Below are 21948 nucleotides of genomic sequence, written 5' to 3'. Positions count from 1 at the left end.
TTTCAAATCATTTCATTAATACTGAAAGAGCAGGCTAGGGTGTGAAGGACATTCTCTCTGCACATGACTTTGTGTGTGAATACCTAACACACGTTTTATTTGGTACAACCCAGATAGAATGAGAACACCCAAAAGAAAAGTCTATACACTGATTCGGGGTGGGTGGATAATTTTTGCTTTGAAGTTCCTTAAAGATATATATAATTCTTTAAAAACAGAAAACCTTCTGGATTACATTATTTACACAATCCCTACCAAGCTAGGAAACCACCAGAGAAGAGTATTGAAGGGTGGTGATAAACTGGAGCATTGCTCTTGTCATAGACTTTTCCTGGGGTGTGTACACACCATCACTCCCAGCTGATCTTAGGGCTTAGTAGTGGCTCATTGCTGTCTCATTCAGAAAGCCCGACAGAGAGACTGTCAGGAGAAAATCAACACTGACTGTGCTCTGGCTCCACCTTGTGTCTAAACCTGGTAAATGGCCAGATAAATTAGTGTATTCAGAGTACTTCATGAATCAGTGCATAAAGCCTGGCTGGGTGGCATGTGCCTATAGTCCTAGCTACTTTGGAGGTTGAAGGAGGAGGCTCACTTGAGCCCAGGAGTTTGGGGCTGTAGTGTACTATGATCATACCTGTGAGTAACCACTGTACTTCAGCCTAGGCAACAGAGTGAGACTCCATCTCCTTAAAGAAAAAAAAAGTACCAGTAAATACTTGAGAGTCATGTGCACATGGTTGGATGAAATGAGAACAAGCAATCAGCTCTCTCCAATCTGAAATGAGGGAATTCTACAGGTCAAATGACAGTTAAGTTACTCAAACAAAAGAGTGAAATAAAGAAAAAACAGGGAGAACAAAGAAGAAGTATAGCTATGAAATAAAAAGACACTTAACCAGGTGTTTTTTAAAAAGGACATTTTGTTGACAACTGGAGAAATTTAATGTGGACTGGGTATCAGATGACAAAAGTAATTAATGTTAATTTTGTAAAGTGTACCAATAACCTTGTGGGTTTTTTTTTTTTTTTAATAGAAAGGACTTATCTGTTAGAGATACATATTGAAGTATTTACATGTGAAATAACATGAAAGCTGGGATTTTTTCTTTTAAAGACACTTCCTTCCTTCACAGTTTAATTACAGACCTGATCACTTTCTCTGATCCCTCCCCAGCAAATGCCGCATTATCTCTAACAGACGGTCCAAATTTAGAATTTGGCATACAGACCCTCTGGGATTTGAGTCTTATCTATTTCTCTAGTGTTTCCTCTCCCTGCTCTCCCTCCATTCTCTCTCTCTCTTTCTGCCTCCATTCTCCACTCTTGGTCCTTTACACTGATCTTTTTACCTGGAAGATATTCCCATCTTGCCTTTCTACCTCTGCCTGGCTAAATCTTGATCATCAGACCTCCCCATACATGAGGAAGCCTGCCTGTCCACTCAAGCCCCCTTAGGTGTTCCTGCTCTATGTTCCCACAGTGGCCTGTGCTACTGCTCCCAAGACTTTTGACAATTGCATTGCACTGTCCATTTGCATTTGTCATATTGCCCCATCTAACTACCACTAGACTCTAAGGCCCATGAGGACAAATAGTTGTGTCTCTCCATTCCCTACCCCCTGTTTTTTGCCCTAGCTTTTCACACCAGTCCAGCACATGTACTAAGTGATGAATAAATGTTAACTGAAGGAGCAAAGGTGTGAATTTGTGAATGCTCACAAGACACCATTTCAGTGACAACACAAAGATGAAAAAAACACAGTCTGTGCCTCCAGTGCTGCTATCATCTGGCAATGATAGCCAGAGAGCCTCATTCATCTGGAATCATGAAGGGCTGCAATTCTTTATTCCAAGAAAAAAATCGCCTTGGTTTAGGCTACAAACAACACATAGGCTGATTCTATGGAAGATGAGGACTGAGGAGGTGAAAGAAAGGAAATACAGCCTTGTGTGTCTCACATTTACTGAGATTGATGGCAGAAGTATCTTCTGCTCCCTGGCTGTGTGGGTGCAGTACAACTGTACTTATCAGAATCAACAACTGTACTTATCAGAATCAAGACTTGAGCAGTGCTCCTTTTGAGACAGGCACTTTCTAACTGCTGAAGACTCGGTACTATTGTGACCTTTATTTCACACAAGGAATCTGAAGCACACACACAAAAAAGGTAGATAACTGCCTAAGGTCACACAGCTTGAAGTTGATGCAGTCAGGATTCACACCCAAGCAGTCCGGTTCCAAAGCCCATGATCTTACCTCTTGCACCTAACTCCTCCTGCAGGAAATAGGCTTTGCAGACCCCATGTGAGCTGGGCTGTCAGAGCTGAGGCAAATTAGCCCATGCCTCTACTTACCTTTTTGGCAAGACAGGTATAGGGACCAGCTGAACAAATACAGGGTGATGACTCCATGCTTAGCACTGTGGTAGAAAGCTGGGAACCAGATGAACAAGACACAAGCCTGCCCTAAAGTGCTCACGGTCTGTTCAGCTGCCTTTTGTGCAGACTTTCTCAATGCACAGATTAAACTTACCTCTTGTCTGCGGGATTCACAGATAAAAGTTTCTACATCCAAGTAATTCTAAACATCCACAATGAATTTTTGAGACTACCAATTTGAATAGCACTCTATTATATGGGAGTATGATCTTTAGCCAGAGTTTGAGCCTAGACAAAATTCCAACAAGCAAACCCAATTGTCACTTTGTATTAAAAATATTGGCAGTGACCTTGAGTGAGAACATAGTGGAGGCTGGACACTGCACTCAATGCCATAAGTACATTATCCCACTGTTCCTTACAACCATTCTATAGCTGCCATTATTTTTTAATTTGTATAAATTTAAAGAGTACAAGTGTACTTTTATTACATGGATACACTGTGTACTGGTGAAGTCTTGGCTGTTAGTGTATCCACCGCCCAAATAATGTAGATTGGGGTACCATTGTTTTTATTTTATACATGAGAAAACTGAGGCTTGGGATATTCAGTAACTTGTCCTGATTACACAAGTAGGAAGGAACAGCAACCAACACACAAATCTATATCTAATGCTCATGATATAATGACTTTAGTTCACAGTACTCTTAAAAACATGATTTGTAAAAATATGTTTCTTGATAACAAATGGACAGCAAGCAAGCTTGATGAAGGATTTTAGGTTTTGGATGGGTACAATTGCAGTTTGAGTCTATTTACACAAAACCCATGACTGACTGACATTTGTTTCAAGGAGAAGCCATGTGTATGTACAAAGAACTGAGAGATTAGCACCTCTCCAGCCTAGGCATGCCTCTTTTGTTTCACCATGTTCCCCATAGCCAAGGAGTAGTTAAACATGGTATCCCCTTGTAAGTATCAAGACTGTAGTATATAGAAATGCTCGCTGGGCTGCATAATTTGTCACAGGTAACCTAGAAAGAACTATCTGGTGCCGGGCGCGGTGGCTCACTCCTGTAATCCTAGCACTTTGGGATGTCGAGGTGGGTGGATTGCCTGAGCTCAGGAGTTTGAGACCAGCCTGGGGAACACAGTGAAACCCCATCTCTACTAAAAATACAAAAAAATTAGCCAGGCATGGTGGTGTGCACCTATAATCCCAGCTACTCAGGAGGCTGAGGCTGGAGAATCGCTTGAACCTGGAGGTGGAGGTAGCAGTGAGCTGAGATCCTGCCATTGCATTCCAGCCTGGGTGGCAGAGCGAGACTCTGTCTCAAAAAAAAAGAGAGAAAGAAAAATAAAACAAAAAGAAGTATCTTGTAGTGAGATACCACTAGTACATGCAATACCCAATGGATATTGCCTCATGTTATTTACTTCCTTAATCTTTACTTATTATTAATCCCATTTGACAGACAAGAAACTTGAGACTTAGAGAAATCAGGTAACCTTTCCATGCCACCCACCCATAAAAAGCTGGAATTGAAATTATGGTCCAGGTAGTCTGTCTTCAGAACCCACTTAATTATTATGCCCAACTGCTTCCCTAAAATATAAGCTGACATTTGACTTGCTAGAGATGTATTATAATAATTTGTTCTATTAAAACCTGTATATGGTAGGGTCACATATTATTCAAAGTCTGCATTCAGAGTGTTTATCAATGCTAACATAAATATCATATATTCTGAGTACTGGGAAAGATAAGTTTTTATGTGATTTAAAACACCTCCACTTCACAAAAATAATTCTTTCCCACTTTGCTGTAATCAGTTTTATATATTGAAAAAGTACCATTGTCCCAATTCTCCAGTGTACCTGGCCTTCTTTCTCTCATCCTGCTTCCTCCAACAATAGAGCTCTTGGACATGATGTCCCTTCCACTTGGAACTTCCTCTTCATTTTTTCCCAGTCATCTCTCACCCGTTCTTTGGAGCCCAGTGCAATTATCACTTACAGGAAAGCCTCCCATGGTGTTCTCCAGTAAGAGCAGGAGTCTTGTTGATCTGGTTCACCACTGCAGCCCTAGGACCTGGTACATCACCTGATACTTGCTAGTCATCTATAAATGCATTTGTTGAATGGGTGAATGAATGAATACAAGGAAGACCGTAGTCTTGTTTCTGAACTATGAGATAAAAATGTGGGCCGGGCACGGTGGCTTGTGCGTGTAATCACATCACTTTGGGAGGCCGAGGCAGGTGGATCACCAGGTCAGGAGTTCAAGACCAGCCTGGCCAAGATGGTGAAACCCCGTATAGCTAGACGTGGTGGTGGGCGCCTGTAATCCCAGCTACTCGGGAGGCTGAGACAGAGAATTGCTTGAAACCGGGAGGCAGAGGTTGCAGGAGCTGAGATCACGCTACTGCACTCCAGCCTGGGCAATGAAGCAAGACTCCGTCTCAAAAACAAAGCAAAACAAAACATGTGTTGTTTTTGCTTCAGTTTTCAGTCTGCTTCCTGAGATATAAGGGGAGGAGACTAAGCACCTCATGGGGGCACACAGATATACACCATATCAAGCAGCCATGTCAAACACTTTTGTCTTGTTCACCCCTTAGTGGATCCAGCAGATTGAAGGAGCAGAGGCTGCCCTACACCAGAAAATGATGGAATTGGAAAGTGACATGGTAAGTACAAAGATAAGATATTGTAAAAATTAAGAAAAATCTACAAGGCAAATGGAAAATTAAAGTTGCCTCTACCAGTTTTATTTGGCACTGATGAAAGTTTGTCATCTTTCCATTATTATTTTATGTACAGAAGATGGAAAAAAAATTACCAGAAGTACCAAACAATTTCAGGCTATATTCTCCCCAAAAAAATGTTAGGTTTTGGAAAATATCCAAAACTAATGCTGAAGAAACTTGAGTTTTCTTATGTTTTCTTTGTTAGGCTAAATAATTTTTCCACTGTATTTAATTAACAAGTAAAAATTACAGAAATAGAGGGTGTAACTCTGATTTTAAAAATCCCTAAGCCACCTTACATCCATTAGAATAGCTCTCATCAAAAAAGAAAAAGTAGAAAAAAAGACCTAGTATAGTGGCTCACACCTGTCCCAGCAATTTGGGAAGTTAAGGCAGGAAGAGTGCTTGAGCACAAGAGTTCAAGACCAGCCTGGGCAAGATAGTGAGAGCCCATCTCTACAAAAAATAATTAGCAGCATAGTGGTACGTGCTTGTGGTCCCAGCTACTCGGGGGCTGAGGCAAGAGGATCATTTGAGCCCAGGAGGTGGAGGCTCCAGTGAGCTATTTTTGTACCACTGCATTCCAGCCTGGGCAACAGAGCAAGAAGACCCTGTGTTCCCACAATCAAAAACATAAAACGAGTGTTGGCAAAGATAAGGGGAAATTGAAACCCTTCTTCACTATTGATGGGAATGTAAAACTGGTACAGCTACTGTGAAAAAAAGTATGGTGGTTGCTCAAAAAAAAAAATCAAAATAGAAGTACTATATAATTCAGCAATACCACTTCTGGGTGTGTATCCAAAAGAATTGAAACCAGAGTCTGGAAGAGATACTTATACACCCATGTTCATAGCAGCTTTATTCACAATAGCCAAAAGGTAGAAGTAACCCAAATGTCCATCAATGGATGAACAAATAAACAAAAGGTAGTGTATACATATTATGATATATTATTTAGCTTTCGAAAGGAAGGAAGTTCTCATACAAGTTACAATATGGATGTACTTTCAGGACACTGTTAAGTGAAATAAGCTATTCACAGAATTATAAATACTATATGAATCCACTCATGTGGAGGTGCTAGATTAATCAAACTTAGAAACAGATAGTAGACTAGTTGCCAGGAGGTGAAAAGGGGAAACAAAGAGCTGTTGCGTAATGGGTATAGTTCAGTTTTGCAACATGAAAAATTCTGTACATTGGTTGCATAAGAATGTGAATATACTTTGTACTACTGAACTGTACACTTAAAAATGAGTTTAAAATTAAGTGAGGTTGTAAATGTTATGTGCATTTTACCACAATTTTAAAAGTTTCTTTTTAATTGCCAAGTCTAAAAATTGGTTATTATTAACTTACAGCAATGCATAGAAATTTATAACAAGATTGGGCTGGGCGCGGTGGCTCATGCCTATAATCCCAGCACTTTGGGAGGCTGAAGCGGGCAGATCACCTGAGATCAGGAGTTCGAGACCAGCCTAACCAACATGGAGAAACCCTGTCTCTACTAAAACTACAAAATTAGCCAGGCATGGTGGCGCAGGCCTGTAATCCCGGCTACTTGGGAGGCTGAGGCAGGAGAATTGCTTGAACCCAGGAGGCGGAGGTTGCAGTGAGCCGAGATTGCGCCGTTGCACTCCAGCCTGGGCAAGAAGAGCGAAACTCTGTCTCAAAAAAAGAAAAAAAAAAAGAAAGAAATTTATAACAAGATTATTATTAATGTTATCATTTTAACTAGAAAACATGTAGTGGATTCCTATTGGACAGGGAATCCTATAAAAACAACTTGCATTTGTGTAGCACATTATAGCTTATAAATTATTTGCTTATATTTTATACAGTGCTCACATTTTAGTAAGAGATTAGGCTCCAATGTCAAAGCATATAAAAAGAACAGCTTGTTATTTTATTTTATTTTATTTTATTTTATTTTATTTTATTTTATATTTGGTCAAGAAAGCTTTCCAAATGAACAATTTGTCTTCAAAATTACCCTTGAAAGTGCTTTAAAAACACAAATATTAGTTAAGCGATTAGCCTGTATCAGGCAGTGTTCTAGGTGCTGGAATTCAGCAGTCACCAGCAAAGTCAACAGCAAAATTGCTCCATACAGATATATGAGCTCTCAAAATTCAACACCATTGAGTTTTTCTTCAGAGTGTGAAGAAGTCTTTGTTCCTTCAGTTAAGCACCCAAAGAAACAATTGACTTGTGCTTGGGACTATGTTGTACACAGGGATATGGTTTTAAGTGCTAATGGCAAGATGCTCGTAATATGAGAAGCACACAGACACTAAGAACAAGAGAGGGAACATCAGATTTAATTTTCCCAGTGCACACTGGCTTTGTGGCAAAAGCAGACACTTATTAAGCGGCAGTGTGGATGGAATCACTCCCACTCTTTAAATTGCTATTTTTGTCCTTGTGTTTTCTAGTTGTACACAGATGAATTTGCATAAGTTAAACTTGTTGATTATGCAACCTGGCTATGTTACATCTTATCACATTCTTACAAAAATATATTATTATAATACATTTACATAGATAGGCTTATTATTAAACACTAGTCAAAATCTATACTTAATCACGTGCTCTCAGATTAAAACTCTTTTAGAGCATTCTATGTGGATTTTTCATTATATCTTTTATGCTGCTTTCCATTGATTTTCACATTCCTTGTGTGAGACTGTGAGAGTTGAACTATTTCCGTAACAGACAAAATTTATGACTCTACAAATACTAGTGATTTGTCTTATGGTAGAATTAGAGGAAACATTAATCAATACAACTTGTATGTCACTTTCTAGTTAACTAAGCTGACTCTATCAATATGGCCCTTTGTTATAGGAACAGTTCTGCAAAATAAAAGGCTATCTGGAGGAAGAACTAGACTACAGAAAACAAGCTCTTGACCAAGCATATATGGTAGGTACAACAAGTGATAGAGACACCCAGAGTATTTACAGTTAAGTACTGTGAAATGAAGTATCCTATTTAATTTTCCATGCTATGTGCTTGAATAGATCACGACATGCAGTTTATTCATTGACTGGTTTTCAGTTCTAATTTTAGAACAAATACATTCCTAGCTCTTTACTTATTCTTGTAAGATTCTTATAAGATATTCTTATAATATCTAATAAATATTCAATTATACTTCATTTTTTAACAATTAAAAGGCCAGACATGGTGCCTTATGCATGTAATCCCAGCACCTTTGTGAAACCAACGTGGGCAGATCCCTTGAGTCCCGGAATTCAAGACCAGTGTGAGCAACATGGTGAAATCCTGTATCTCAAAAACAAAGATAAAAATACAAAATACAAAAATTACATGCACCTTGTAGTGCTAGCCACTCAGGAGGCTGAGGAGGGAGGATTCATTGAGCCTGGGAGGCCAAGGCTGTAGTGAGCTGTGATCATGCCACTGTACTCCAGCCTGGGCAACAGAGCAAGATCCTGTCTCAAAACAAAACAAAACCAATTAAATATATGTTGTGGATAATATATAGATGAAGAACAGATTGAATGGCAGTGTAGATTCAAGAGAAATTTTATTGAATCAAATTCAATCATTTGGGAGGCGGATCTAGTAGTGGAATAATGTGTTTAATGTTTGTTATGCATATTTTAATTCATTTATCTCTTACAACAACCCTGTGAGGTATAGGTAAGATTATTATGATTATTATTCATATCTCACATATGAGGATAGTAAGATTTAGAGAATTTAAGGACTTTGCCCAAGTTGATAAGTGGGTAGTGTGTAGATCTGACTCCAGATCCTGTGGCCTACCATAATCCAGCCACAGCAACTGAGGCTTCCATGGTAAATGGGCTGTGCCATTTGTCTCCCACAGAAGATTATGCTGATTAAGGGCCACATGTGATCCATTCTCCTCTACCAAATTCCTATTACACAATTCTTCATACTGAACTATAGCTCACATTTCTTCTCTCCTTATGCTCTACTGTACATTAATTCATGGTTATGAATCAAAAGAAAAAGAGCAAATTAAAGGAACATTTCAAAGAATTCCTAGCAGAGGTTTTTATAATGCTTTCCTGGAAGCAGCTTGAGTCACTTTTGGGGAAGGAGTGAAGTACTTAGTCCCAGCTTGTAACAAAGACGAACTTGTCTTTGCATTCTAAAATGAGTAAGAGATTCTGAACTTGTTTGATGGGGAAAGAAGAGAATGGGCAGTCGTTGCTAATTAGAGACAGAGAAGGAAGTGATTTTTGCTTCACTTCTACCTTTCACCCTTGCCTCTTCCACCTGTACGAAATTAAGTTGTGTGTTTATGTGGCTCCTGAGACTACTGAGTACTCATTCAGAAAACCATATTTATACTTAAAAAGATGAGATCTGCTTAGCCCCAGGACAAGAGCTAGGAAAATATTTCTCACCAAAGCATGTCTGGTCACTTCTGTCAGACTTAGTAGGGATAAGATTGTAGATTTTAGCAACAGTTATTTGAAGCATATCAAAAAAGAAAGAAAAAGAAACAGATAAGAGGCAGTGGATCCTTCATCTACAAAAGAAAGACTCAGAGAAATATTATAATGAGAGCAGCCATTATAAATCTCAGAGAACTTATAAACAGACCAATTCCAAAACTTTAGGACATTTTTGGATTTTATTTCTCAATATTATTTCAAGAAAAAAATTTGGAGACCATAAAGCCATCTTCAAGTACCAGCGGTTTGTCATGTATTAATAGAATGGGAGCGGTATTTTGTGCACAAAATATATCTCCAATTTTAAGTATTTTGTCCTAACTTAGACTATTTATTTCTAGAAGTATGGACACTATGGTAGATGTCCTTAAATATATGAAGAGCTCTCTTGTTTTTGGGGAGGGGTTTGTTTGTTTGTTTGTTTTTTTGAGATGGAGTTTCACTCTTGTTGCACAGGCCAGACTGCAATGCCCGATCTTGGCTCCCTGCAACTTCCACCTCCCAGATCCAAGCGATTCTTCTGTCTCAGTCTCCTGAGTAGCTGGGATTACAGGCATGCGCCACCATGCCCAGCTAATTTTTTATATTTTTAGTAGAAATGGGGTTTCACCGTGTTGGCCAGGCTGTTCTCAAAATCCTGACCTCAGATGATCCACCTCCCTCAGGCTCCCAAAGTGCTGGGATTACAGGTGTGAGCCACTGCACCTGGCCAAAGCTGTCAAGTAGAAGTGAGAACACACTTATTCTCAGCTACTCTTTAGGATAGGAAGTACAGTTATTATAACAAAGTGAGGGCTTTCTAAAAAGGAAGAGTATATAAAATGGGTAGGGTTCCAAGAAAGAACAAATGTTCCCTCACTAGAGAAGTTCATGGATTGGCTAGATGACCCTTACAGAATCTCATAAAAAGGGATTTTCAGAAGTGTAATTAGGCTAGAGAAGCTTTGAAATTATTTTCTTGCTAAGATCCTTTAAGACTAAAGTTGACGGCCATACACATATACATACATAGCGTACACTCCCACACCGCATATCAATGCCAAGTTCCGAAGTTAGACTTTTCTAATTCTATTTGCCAGAGAATCCAGGAACTAGAAGCTACTTTGTACAATGCTCTACAGCAAGAAACTGTTATCAAGTTTGGTGAATTATTAAGTGAAAAACAGCAAGAGGAGCTGAGGACGGCAGTAGAAAAGTTACGGCGGCAAATGCTGAGGAAGAGCAGAGAGTATGACTGTCAGATTCTTCAGGAGAGAATGGAGCTCTTACAGCAAGCCCATCAGGTGAGGACTGAGTCACTGCCTCTGCATAGGGTTAGTACTAGCAAATGGGACTCAGTACTAAGTACATGGTATTGAGTATGGGTATGGAGAAGCCCAGGAGATACAAGTTATTTTCAGAGAGTAAAATAAATAACCATTGTTTTCTACCTTCAAGCACATATAAAAATGACAGTTTTATAATAATTCAATCTTGAGAAAATTGGCGTTTCAGAAGGACTGCATACTGCTACTATGTTTAGAACTACATTTTCATGAAATACCCTTTGAATTTCATGGAGTCTGATTATCTGCATTATGCAGGGAAGCAGGACACTCTCCAGGGCAAAAATAGTGCTTTCCATTTATTGCTCACTCCAGTCCGTAACCAAGGCTGATAACAATCCGAATAGTGTAAAAGAGAACAAGGATCGTTCACATTACAAACATCACCAACAACAAAGCCCGGCAGCTGCTGTTTACTTACTGACATTTGCTTTATGTCAGTAAGTAAACTAAGGAATCTACTTACATCATTTCCTTTAATCTTCATAATAGTCCTATGAGGTAAGTATTTTTATTATCTCAGTTTTGGAGATAACAATACTGAAGATAAGAATGTTTAAGTGATTTGCCCAAGATGACACAGATGGTAAGCAACAGTAAGGATGACAGCCTAGGTCTGCTGAACTCGAAGGCCAATGTGTCTGAACACTATTGTACCATCATCCATGACTTATGTGATTCATCAGCAAGGCTCAAAATAGGCACCCAATACTAATTTCCAGCCAAAATTTTTTATTGCAACTCTCTATTCACACCATAGCTTGACAGTTGAGGGCTGAGATCCTGGTCAAAATACAGATACAATAAGGATTCCACAACTGAAAGTGTCAGGTTATAGTATTAAATCCTCAGAAGCTATGAGAAGCAACTGGTACAAAATCCAGATGGTATGAATAGGCAGTACGAATTGTGTGGTCATCAGTGATCACGGTAAGTGGAAAAGAAGAAGGGGTTCTTTTATGAGGCAAATCAAAACAATTCATGGGGGACATGACACTTAGCACACTTCAGATGCAGGCAGGAGCTTTGTGGATTTTATAGGCTAACAGATTACCGGAGTAGGTGGAGAATTCTGAAGTCACGCGTCCCAGAAATGATAAATACGTACATGTTCCTATTAATGCCCCTTCAGATTCCATCACAAAGGTTTGGGTTTTGACCCATGGAAAGACTCAAAGTCTTTAATAATAGACTCTATGGCATCATTGCATTGCTTTGTGCACTTTTCTTCTAGCAGGGGATAAAAATGTTCCCTGCACAAATTTCTTGTGCTGCAATAGCATGTAATTACTTTCAACAAATTGGGAGTTATGTCATGGAAACACAGAAGTGTTTACTTTTAAGATGGACTAATAGTTATCTAAATTTATTTATGATAAAAACTTTATTCCATTTGAGTATTTCTTTAACCATTTAGCTAGGATACTTCACTCCTGAAAGAGTGAAGTTTAAGTTATCCAGTAGCGTCGATAGTACACTGCATTTCTGAACCTCAGAGAGTTTCGCTGACATTTTCCATCCATCTCCTAAACAAATGTTCATTAGAATATGCCTTTCCCAGTTATTTCTTACTCTTCTTCTTCCCCTTTAATTAATAGCTGAGTTTCATAGAATTATTGCAGAAGATATTGGCCAGGATTTTTCACATATAACTATGTAATACACTCTAACTTCTAAAATATAGCACTAACCATTTATTACACAGTTCTGCTTGAATATTTAAGAGTGAACTGGTGAGTTCTCATCCTTACTTCTCTTGTCTCTCCCCATCTGCCTGTCTTAGTCAGTAGAATTACCATATCTCAAATCACTCTGGCTAGAAACACTGGAGTCTTCTCTGTTCTTTCCCTGTAAGCATTAATATAGCACCGCATCCAACTGGCATTTCCCCTGAAATGTTTCTGATACTGGTCCATTTTGTTCATTTTTGTCACCCCAGGCATGTGCAGGGCCTTTCATTATTTGACCAGCTTCCAGGTACTGCCAAATGTTCTCTATGTGAATCTGACTCCATCATCTATGCATTTATTCAGTCAAACCTTTAAACGTGTTTCCTAGGTGATAAATACTGTGCTGACAGAGAATTCACCGTGGACCCTGCCTCCACAAAATGTAGGATCCATAGAAGGATATAAAATGATTAACACAAAGAAAAATAATTATGATATATCATAATAAATGGCATTTTTGAAAGCACATGCAGGTGCCATGGGGCCTAGTTCTAGCTCTCCTTTTTTCAGTCCACCACACATCTCATCTCAGATTTTTCTCACTTTAACTCATGGTACATTCTTGCCCCAAAGCCTCCATGGTCCCAATTTCCAGTTGAGTAGAGTCTTACGCAGGTCTCTTCAGTTCCTTCAGTAGCTGACTACCCCTCCCTCCAAAACCAGGTTTGACCCAACCCCAGAGCATACTTCCCTCTCCACTCATGCAAAACATCCTGGTCCCGCTTGTGCTGTGATTTTCTACCTCTAAGCCCCTGTTGCATAATTGTTCATCCTAACACGTCCATTAGTTTTCATTGCATTCATCCAAGTGTTCTCATTTTTCCAGTCCCAGTTTAAGATCCAACCCCTTCGGGATCCTCTCCCTGATGAAAATTTTTAAAATGAACCCCATACTGCTCAAAAAAATCTACATTCTATATTCTGTTATGTACTCATTCACAACCATTTATTGAGGGCCTGCTGTGTACCAGGTGCTGGGAGTGTAATGGTAAGCAAAGACATACAGATCACTACTCTCATCTATGTCACAGAGGGACAGGGACAGAGCCACAGCACAAATGAACAGTGACTGAGGCAATTTCTGAGAGTGGCAATAAGTGCTATGCAGAAACGTATACAATGTGTGTGTGAGTTTGGGAGTAGGATTGGCCACTTTAGGCTGGCTGGTCACAGAAGGCCTCTCTGAAAATACCTAAGATCCAAGAAATGAGCCACACAAAGATCTTGGCCAAGTGTCCCAGAAGTCAGGAACAACAAGGGCTAAGTCCCTATCATCAGAATAAGTTTGGAATAGTCAAGGAACAGAGCAAAGGAAGGCTAGAATGTTAGGAGCACACACAGCCAGAGTGAGGTTGATAGGAGGAGACATCCGAGAACTAAGAAAGGACCACATCACATAGGGCTTTGCAGGAGTTCGAGTTTTATTCTGAGTACAACTCTTCCCCACCCACTTCAACTCAGGGGACCATGGAGATCATTTTTACATTCTGAGAGTTCACAGTGGCTGCTATAGATGAATGTAGTATGGTCAAAATAAAAGGCGGGAAGAGCAGGTAGAAGCTGCCACACCAGTCCTGACAAGGGAAGACAATGACTTGGTGAACTTGGTATCAGTAGAAATAAAAAGAAGTGGGTAGAAAAGGAATGTTTTGGATCCAACAAGGTTTCTTGTTGGGTGGATGGCAAAGGGATGGGAAGCAAAAAGAAATCAAGTATACATCATATGATGTAGCATAACACATTTATTTAACAAAAAAAATGTGTGGACACCTTCATGCTAAACACTACACTAGGAATTGGAGATGGGTGATAAAGTTATTCAGTTTTTTCCATTGTTTACCTTTTCTATTTAATTTTGTTATTCCATCTGGATCTGATAGTTCTTTGAAATCTGGAACTAATTGGTGCCTTATCGGTATTGTCCATTACATTCAGCAGTCATGAGCATGTAAGGAGGTGCCCAACAAGCGTAGACGTGGTGCTGAATGGATGCTGCAGTAATTTTACATATTCATGATTTTGTCCATATAAGACTTGCCTGCATATCCAGCAGACATGCCAAGGAATTACTTGAACACTCAAGGTAGAAATATCTAGCAAATTTATTCTTTTACTATGTAGCTATGGACCACTGACAGCACTATGGAAATACACACCAGCACACACATCACATATGTATACACACACCATCAACATTCCAGTCCCATCCCTTTCTCCAGCATTCATTATGGCATAATTTCAAGGTTAACCTTTATGGTCTCACTCTGACCAAAACACACCATCTCTTCTTGCACAAACCTTAGCCCCCTTACTTTAAAGAAGAGTTTCTCAATCTCAGCACTGCTGAAATTTTGAAGCAGATATTTCTTTATTATTTTTTAGGGGGAGGGGTGGCTGTTCTGTGCCTTATCAGATGTTTAGTAGCATTTCTGGCTTCTACTTGGTAGATGCCAGATGCACATACTCCCAATTGTGGTAATACAAAAATGTCAAGACATTTAGATAATGGTGATGGTTGCACAACTTTGTGAATATACTAAAACCACTGAATTACACAACTTAAAATAAATGAACATATTAACTAACCTTAAAAAAATGTGCAGAACTGCCAAATGTCCCTGACTGGAGCAGGGAGAGACAAACAGTTGAGATCCACTCTTTTAAAGAGAAGGAGATATGCTTTCCAAGTTCAAGTACCCCTTGTTCTAGCTTCCCCTTTTTTCTCCTACCATTGCATTATAAAAACCTCTCTATATTATCATCCCATTTGACTTCTAGTGTTTTCTTCATACACTCCATTTCTCTATTTTCTAATTATTCCCAGCAGAGGTATTAAATAAGAAGCCTGCATTGTATAACCATGTACATGAACACAAAAAGCCTTTAGATTGCCAGATATAAATGTGAAGACTTTATTTTACTTGTAAATAATTGTTATGTAATGTTGATTTCAAATACTTGGTGTTTAAATTAGTGGAATTTTGTTACATAATTGAGAGGTAAGTTCAAAGACAGTCTTGGAACTTTTCGTCTTTAGGATTACTTGTGTTATGTTTGTTATGTTCTGGTGTTTTCCTAATTTACCAGTTCCCTCCTGGGAATGTTTGTTGATGTGTAATCTCTACTTTGTTTTATGAGAATTTACCAATTCTATTTTGTGAGAAAATTCTATCCTGAAACAAGGCTGAAATAGAGTTAAGAAAAAAAAAGGTTAAGAAAGAACAATTGGATTGTTTACATCTATATAAGTCAGCCTCAGCCATCTTTAATGTGGTAACAAACAATCAAAATCTCAATCCAAATGGTTCATAACAAAGCTTGTTTCTTCCTCTCTAGTTCTGAGACATACTACACCCTCTATAAGGATTTGATATTCCCAAATCTTATTCCAACTCGCATTCCACTGGCCAAAACAAGTCTCTTTGCCAAACTCAATATCAGTGGTGTGGAATCTACACCTCACTAGGAAGGGGTCTACAGGGATAGGCCCAGTAGAAAGGGTAGCAAATATTTTTTGAAAAGATAGTCAGTAACAATGATTTTCTACCACAAGCATAGATAATTTCTGAGGCATGCAACATGTTTTTGGGTGGGGAAAAACATAGATGTGAGGTTTCCAGCTGCTTGTACAAATATTCAGGTTTGTATAGGAATGTTCATGTTTTCGTTTGGTGAATTATTTTTCTGCACAACTTACCACCTACTGATGCTTTCTTTCTTTTCTTTTCTTTCTTCAGAGAATTCGTGACTTAGAAGATAAAACAGACATCCAGAAAAGACAAATAAAGGACTTAGAAGAAAAGGTATGTGTCAAGTTCAATAAGTATCTTATTATTTGTTCAACCAGAAAGCAGTATTGATTTTGCTCACTGTATTTTCTTTCTGGCTTCTCAGTTAATTGTGTGTCTTGCAGAGGCAGGTGTAGTTACAGTAAACCTAGCTTTCACCTTCAGTCAGTCAGAATACCAGGAAAGAGTCTGCCATCAGTAACTTAGCCTTCACATGTTTGTCTTTTGTGTTTCTTTCCTATTTTTTTATGTATTTTCTTTCCTTAGTTTCCCCTTCCTTATCTTCATTTCCTTTGCAAAAGTTTCTTCTGAATTTGGTTACCCTACTTTGCTCTGTTTTTTTAAAAAAAACCTTTTAGCACCTTTGTTTTAAAACTTTTTCCATTATCATTCATAAAAAGACCTTTCACCCTTGTGCTGCAGTTTCACCTTAACAATCAGTTCAGAAATTTGGGTTGATATGTGATAATCATGTTGTCCTGTCACTTCCCCAGGGATCTCAAAGAGTGGCTGCTTCCTCCAAGTCAGCCAGTGTTTTTGAGGGGTATAACAACGTGGCTCTAACAGAGGGCACTTGGAAATGCATGTGGGGTGGGAGCACAGACAGAGCTCAGGCTGGGATGCTGAACAAGCTGCAGTGAGCTACACAGGCTTACACAACAAAAAAAGTCAAAGCCTGGAATTCCCGAGCAAGATGGCCAAATAGGAACAGCTCCGGTCTGCAGCTCCCAGTCAGACCAACACAGAAGGCGGGTGATTTCTGCATTTCTAACTGAGGTACCTGGTTCATCTCATTGGGACTGGTTAGACAGTGGGTGCAGCCCACGGAGGGCAAACCAAAGCAGAGTGGGGTGTTGCCTCACCCAAGAAGTGCAAGGGGTCAGGGAACTCCCTCCCCTAGCCAAGGGAAGCTATGAGGGACTGTGCCGTGATGGTGCACTCTAGCCCAGATACTATGCTTTTCTCATGATCTTCACAACCCACAGACCAGAAGATTCCCTCAGGTGCCTACACCACAAGGACCCTGGGTTTCAAGCACAAAACTGGGAGGCTGTTTGGGCAGACACTGAGCTAGCTGCAGGAGTTTTTTTTAATACCCCAGTGGCAGCTGGTATGCCATTAGGACAGAACCATTCACTCCCCTGGAAAAGGGCCTGAAGCCAGAGAACCAAGTGGTCTTGCTCAGTGGATCCCACCCCCACGGAGCCCAGCAAGCTAAGATCCACTGGTTTGAAATTCTCACTGCCAGCTCAGCAGTCTGACGTCAACCTGGGATGCTCAAGCTTGGTGGAGGGGAGGAGCGTTCACCATTACTGAGGCTTGAGTAGGCACTTTTCCCCTCACAGTGTAAACAAAGCCCCAGGGAAGTTCAAACTAGGCAGAGCCCACCACAGGGCCACAAAGCTGCTGTAGCCAGACTGCCTCTCTAGATTCCTCCTCTCTGGGTAGGGCATCTCTGAAGGAAAGGCAGCACTCCATTCAGGGGCTTATGGATAAAACACCCATCTCTCTGGGACACAGAACTTAGGGGAAGGGGCGGCTGTGGGTGCAGCTTCAACAGACTTAAACGTTCCTGCCTGCTGGCTCTGAAGAGAGCAGTGGATCTCCTAGCACAGTGCTTGAGCTCTGTGAAGGGACAGACTGCCTCCTCAAGTGGGTCCCTGACCCCCATGCCTCCTGACTGGGAGATACCTCCCAGCAGAAGTTGACAGACACCTCATACAGGAGAGCTCTGACTGGCATCTGACTTGTGCTCTTCTGGGACGAAGCTTCCAGAGGAAGGAGCAGGCAGCAATCTTTGCTATTCTGCAGCCTCCGTTGGTGATAACCAGGCAAACAGAGTCTGGAGTGGACCCCCAGCAAACTCCAGAAGACCTGCAGCAGAGGGGTCTGACTGTTAGAAGGAAAACTAACAAACAGAAAGCAATAGCATCAACATCAATGAAAAGGACAACCATGCAAAAACTCTATCCAAAGGTCATCAACAGCAAAGACCAAAGATGGATAAATCCATGAAGATGAGGAAAAACCAGCACAAAAAGGATGAAAATTCCAAAAACCAGAATGCCTCTTCTCCTCCAATGGATCAAAACTCCTCGCCAGAAAGGGAACAAAACTGGATGGAGACTGAGTTTGACAAATTGACAGAAGTAGGCTTCAGAAGGTGGGTAATAACAAACTCCTCTGAGCTAAAGGAGCATGTTATAACCCAATGCAAGGAAGCTAAGAAACTTAATAAAAGGTTAGAGGGATTGCTAACTAGAATAACCAGTTTAGAGAAGAACATGCATGACCTGATGGAGCTGAAAAACACAGCACGAGAACTTCGTGAAGCATGCAGTATCCATAGCTGAATCAATCAAGCGGAAGAAAGGATATCAGAGATTGAAGATCAACTTAATGAAATAAAGTGTGAAGACAAGATTGGAGAAAAAAGAATGAAAAGGAATGAACAAAGCTTCTAACAAATATGAGACTATGCATAAAGACCAAACCTACGTTTGATTGGTGTACCTGAAAGTGATGGAGATAATGGAACTAAGTTCAAAAACACACTTCAGGATATTATCCAGGAGAACTTCCCCATCCTAGCAAGACAGGCCAACATTCAAATTCAGGAAATACAGAGAACACAACAAAGATATTCCTCGAGAAGAGCAGCCCTAAGACACATAATCATCAGATTCAGCAAGGTTGAAATGAAGGAAAAAATGTTAAGCACAGCCAGAGAGAAAGGGTGAGTTACCCACAAAGGGAAGCCCATCAGACTAATTAGTGGATCTCTCAGCAGAAACCCTACAAACCAGAAGAGAGTAGGGGCCAATAGTCAACATTCTTAAAGAAAATAATTTTCAACCCAGAATTTCATATCCAGCCAAACTAAGCTTCATAAGTGAAGGAGAAATAATCCTTTACAGACAAGCAAATGCTAAGGGATTTTGTCACCACCAGGCCTGCCTTACAAGAGCTCCTGAAGGAAGCACTAAATATGAAAAGGAAAAACCGGTACCAGCCACTGCAAAATCAACCCAAAATGTAAAGACCATCAACACTATGAAGAAACTGCATCAACTAAGAGGCAAAATAACCAGCTAGCATCATAATAACAGGATCAAATTCACACATAACAATATTAGCCTTAAATGTAAAGGGGCTAAATGCTCCAATTAAAAGGCACAGACTGGCAAATTGGATAAAAAGTCAAAGCCATCAGTGTACTGTATTCAGGAAACCCACCTCATGTGCAAAGACACACATAGACTCAAAATAAAGGAATGAAGGAAGATTTACCAAGCAAGTGAAAAGCCAAAAATTTTAAAATGGGGGGTTGCAATTTTAGTCTCTGATAAAACAGACTTTAAACCAACAAAAATCAAAAAAGACAAAGAAGGGCATTACGTAACGGTAAAGAGATCAATGCAAGAAGACCTAAATATCCTAAATATATATGCATCCAGTACACGAGCACCCAGATTCATAAAGCAAGTTCTTAGAGACCTACAGAGAGACTTAGACTCACACACATGAATAGTGGGAAACTTTAACACCCCACTGTCAATATTAGACAAATCAACAAGACAGAAAATTAACAAGGAAATTCAGGACTTGAGCTCAGCTCAGAACCAAGCAGACCTAATAGACATCTACAGAACTCTCGACCCCAAATCAACAGAACATGCATTCTGCTCAGCGCCACATAGCTCTTATTCTAAAATCGACCATATAATAGAAAATAAAACACTCCTCAGCAAATGCGAAAGAACAGAAATCATAACAAACAGTCTCTCAGACCACAGTGCAATCAAATTAGAACTCAGGATTAAGAAACTCACTCAAAACCATACAACCACATGGAAACCAAATAACCTGCTCCTGAATGACTACTGGGTAAATAACGAAATTAAGGCAGAAATAAATAAGCTATTTGAAACCAATGAGAACAAAGACACAACATACCAGAATCTCTGGGACACAGCTAAAACAGTGTTTAGAGGGAAATTTGTAGCACCAAATCCCCACAGGAGAAAGCGGGAAAGATCTAAAATTGCCACCCTAACATAACAATTAAAAGAACTGGAGAATCAAGAGCAAACAAATTCAAAAGCTAGCAGAAGACAAGAAATAACTAGATCAGAGCAAAACTGAAGGAGATAGAGACACGAAAAACCCTTCAAAAAATCAGTGAATCTAGGAGCTGGTTTTTTTGAAAAGATTAACAAAATAGATAGACCACTAGCCAGACTAATAAAGAAGAAAGGAGAGAAGAATCAAATAGATCCAATAAAAAATGATAAAGGGGAGATCACCACTGATCTCACAGAAATACAAACTGCAATCAGAAAATACTATAAACACCTTTATGCAAATAAATAGAAAATCTAGAAGAAATGGATAAATTCCTGGACACATACAGCCTCCCAAGACTAAATCAGGAAGAAGTCAAATACCTGAATAGACCAATAACAAGTTCTGAAATAAAGGCAGTAATTAATTGCCTACCAACCAAAAAAAGCCCAGGACCAGACAGATTCACAACTGAATTCTCCCAGAGGTACAGAGAGGAGTTGGTACCATCCATTCTGAAACTATTCCAAACAATAGAAAAAGGGGGACTTCTCCCTAACTCATTTTCTGAGACCAGCATCATCCTGATACAAAACCTGGCAGAGACACAACAACAACAACAACAAAATTCAGGCCAGTGTCCCTGATGAACATCATTGTGAAAATCCTCAATAAAATACTGGCAAACCAAATCCAGCAGTACATTAAAAACCTTATCCACCACAATCAAGTTGGCTTCAACCCTGGGATGCAAGGTTGGTTCAACATACGTAAATCAATAAACATAATCCATCACATAAACAGAACCAATGACAAAAAACACATGATTATCTCAATAGATGCAGAAAAAGCCTTTGATGAAATTCAACGCCCCTTCATGCTAAAAACACTCAATCAACTAGGTATTGATGGAACATATCTCAAAATAATAAGAGCTATTTATGACAAACCCACAGCCAATATCATACTGAATGGGCAAACACTGGAAGCATTCCCTTTGAAAACCAGCACAAAACAAGGATGCCATCTCTCACCACTCCTATTCAACATAGTATTGGAAGTTCTGGCCCGGACTATCGGGCAAGAGAAAAAAATAAAGGGTATTCAAATGGGAAGAGAGGAAGTCAAATTGTCTCTGTTTGCAGATGACATGATTGTGTATTTAGAAAACCCCATTGTCTCAGCCCAAAAACTTAAACTGATAAGCAACTTCAGCAAACTCTCAAGATACAAAATCAGTGTGCAAAAATCACAAGCATTCCTATACACCAATAATAGGCAGACAGTCAAATCATGAGTGAACTCCCACTAACAATTGCTACAAGGAGAATAAAATACCTAGGAATACAATTTACATGGGAAGGACCACTTCAAGAAGAAATAAAATTCACTGCTCAAGGCAATAAGAGAGAACACAAACAAATGGAAAAACATTTCATGCTCATGG

The 21948-nt window shown here is 39.6% G+C and overlaps 1 protein-coding gene across 7 annotated transcripts in view; it reads left to right on the top strand.

Annotated features, from left to right (window-relative positions):
* Positions 1 to 21948, top strand: part of JAKMIP2 (janus kinase and microtubule interacting protein 2) — a 192490-nt gene that overhangs the window by 147922 nt on the left and 22620 nt on the right. For all 7 annotated transcript variants that reach the window (XR_001903834.3, XM_003900316.5, XM_003900315.5 and 4 more), the window contains 4 exons: positions 5005 to 5073; positions 7984 to 8061; positions 10673 to 10876; positions 16386 to 16451. Coding sequence is in view for 6 of the 7 variants with exons in the window: in XM_003900316.5 (XP_003900365.1) it covers positions 5005 to 5073; positions 7984 to 8061; positions 10673 to 10876; positions 16386 to 16451 (417 nt within the window). In the remaining variant the exon portion in view is untranslated. The remainder of the gene's footprint in view (positions 1 to 5004; positions 5074 to 7983; positions 8062 to 10672; positions 10877 to 16385; positions 16452 to 21948) is intronic.

This window comes from Papio anubis, chromosome 5, assembly GCF_008728515.1.
Source record: "Papio anubis isolate 15944 chromosome 5, Panubis1.0, whole genome shotgun sequence".
Taxonomy (NCBI): Eukaryota; Metazoa; Chordata; class Mammalia; order Primates; family Cercopithecidae; genus Papio; species Papio anubis.
This window is presented reverse-complemented; position numbering and strand designations above follow the sequence as displayed.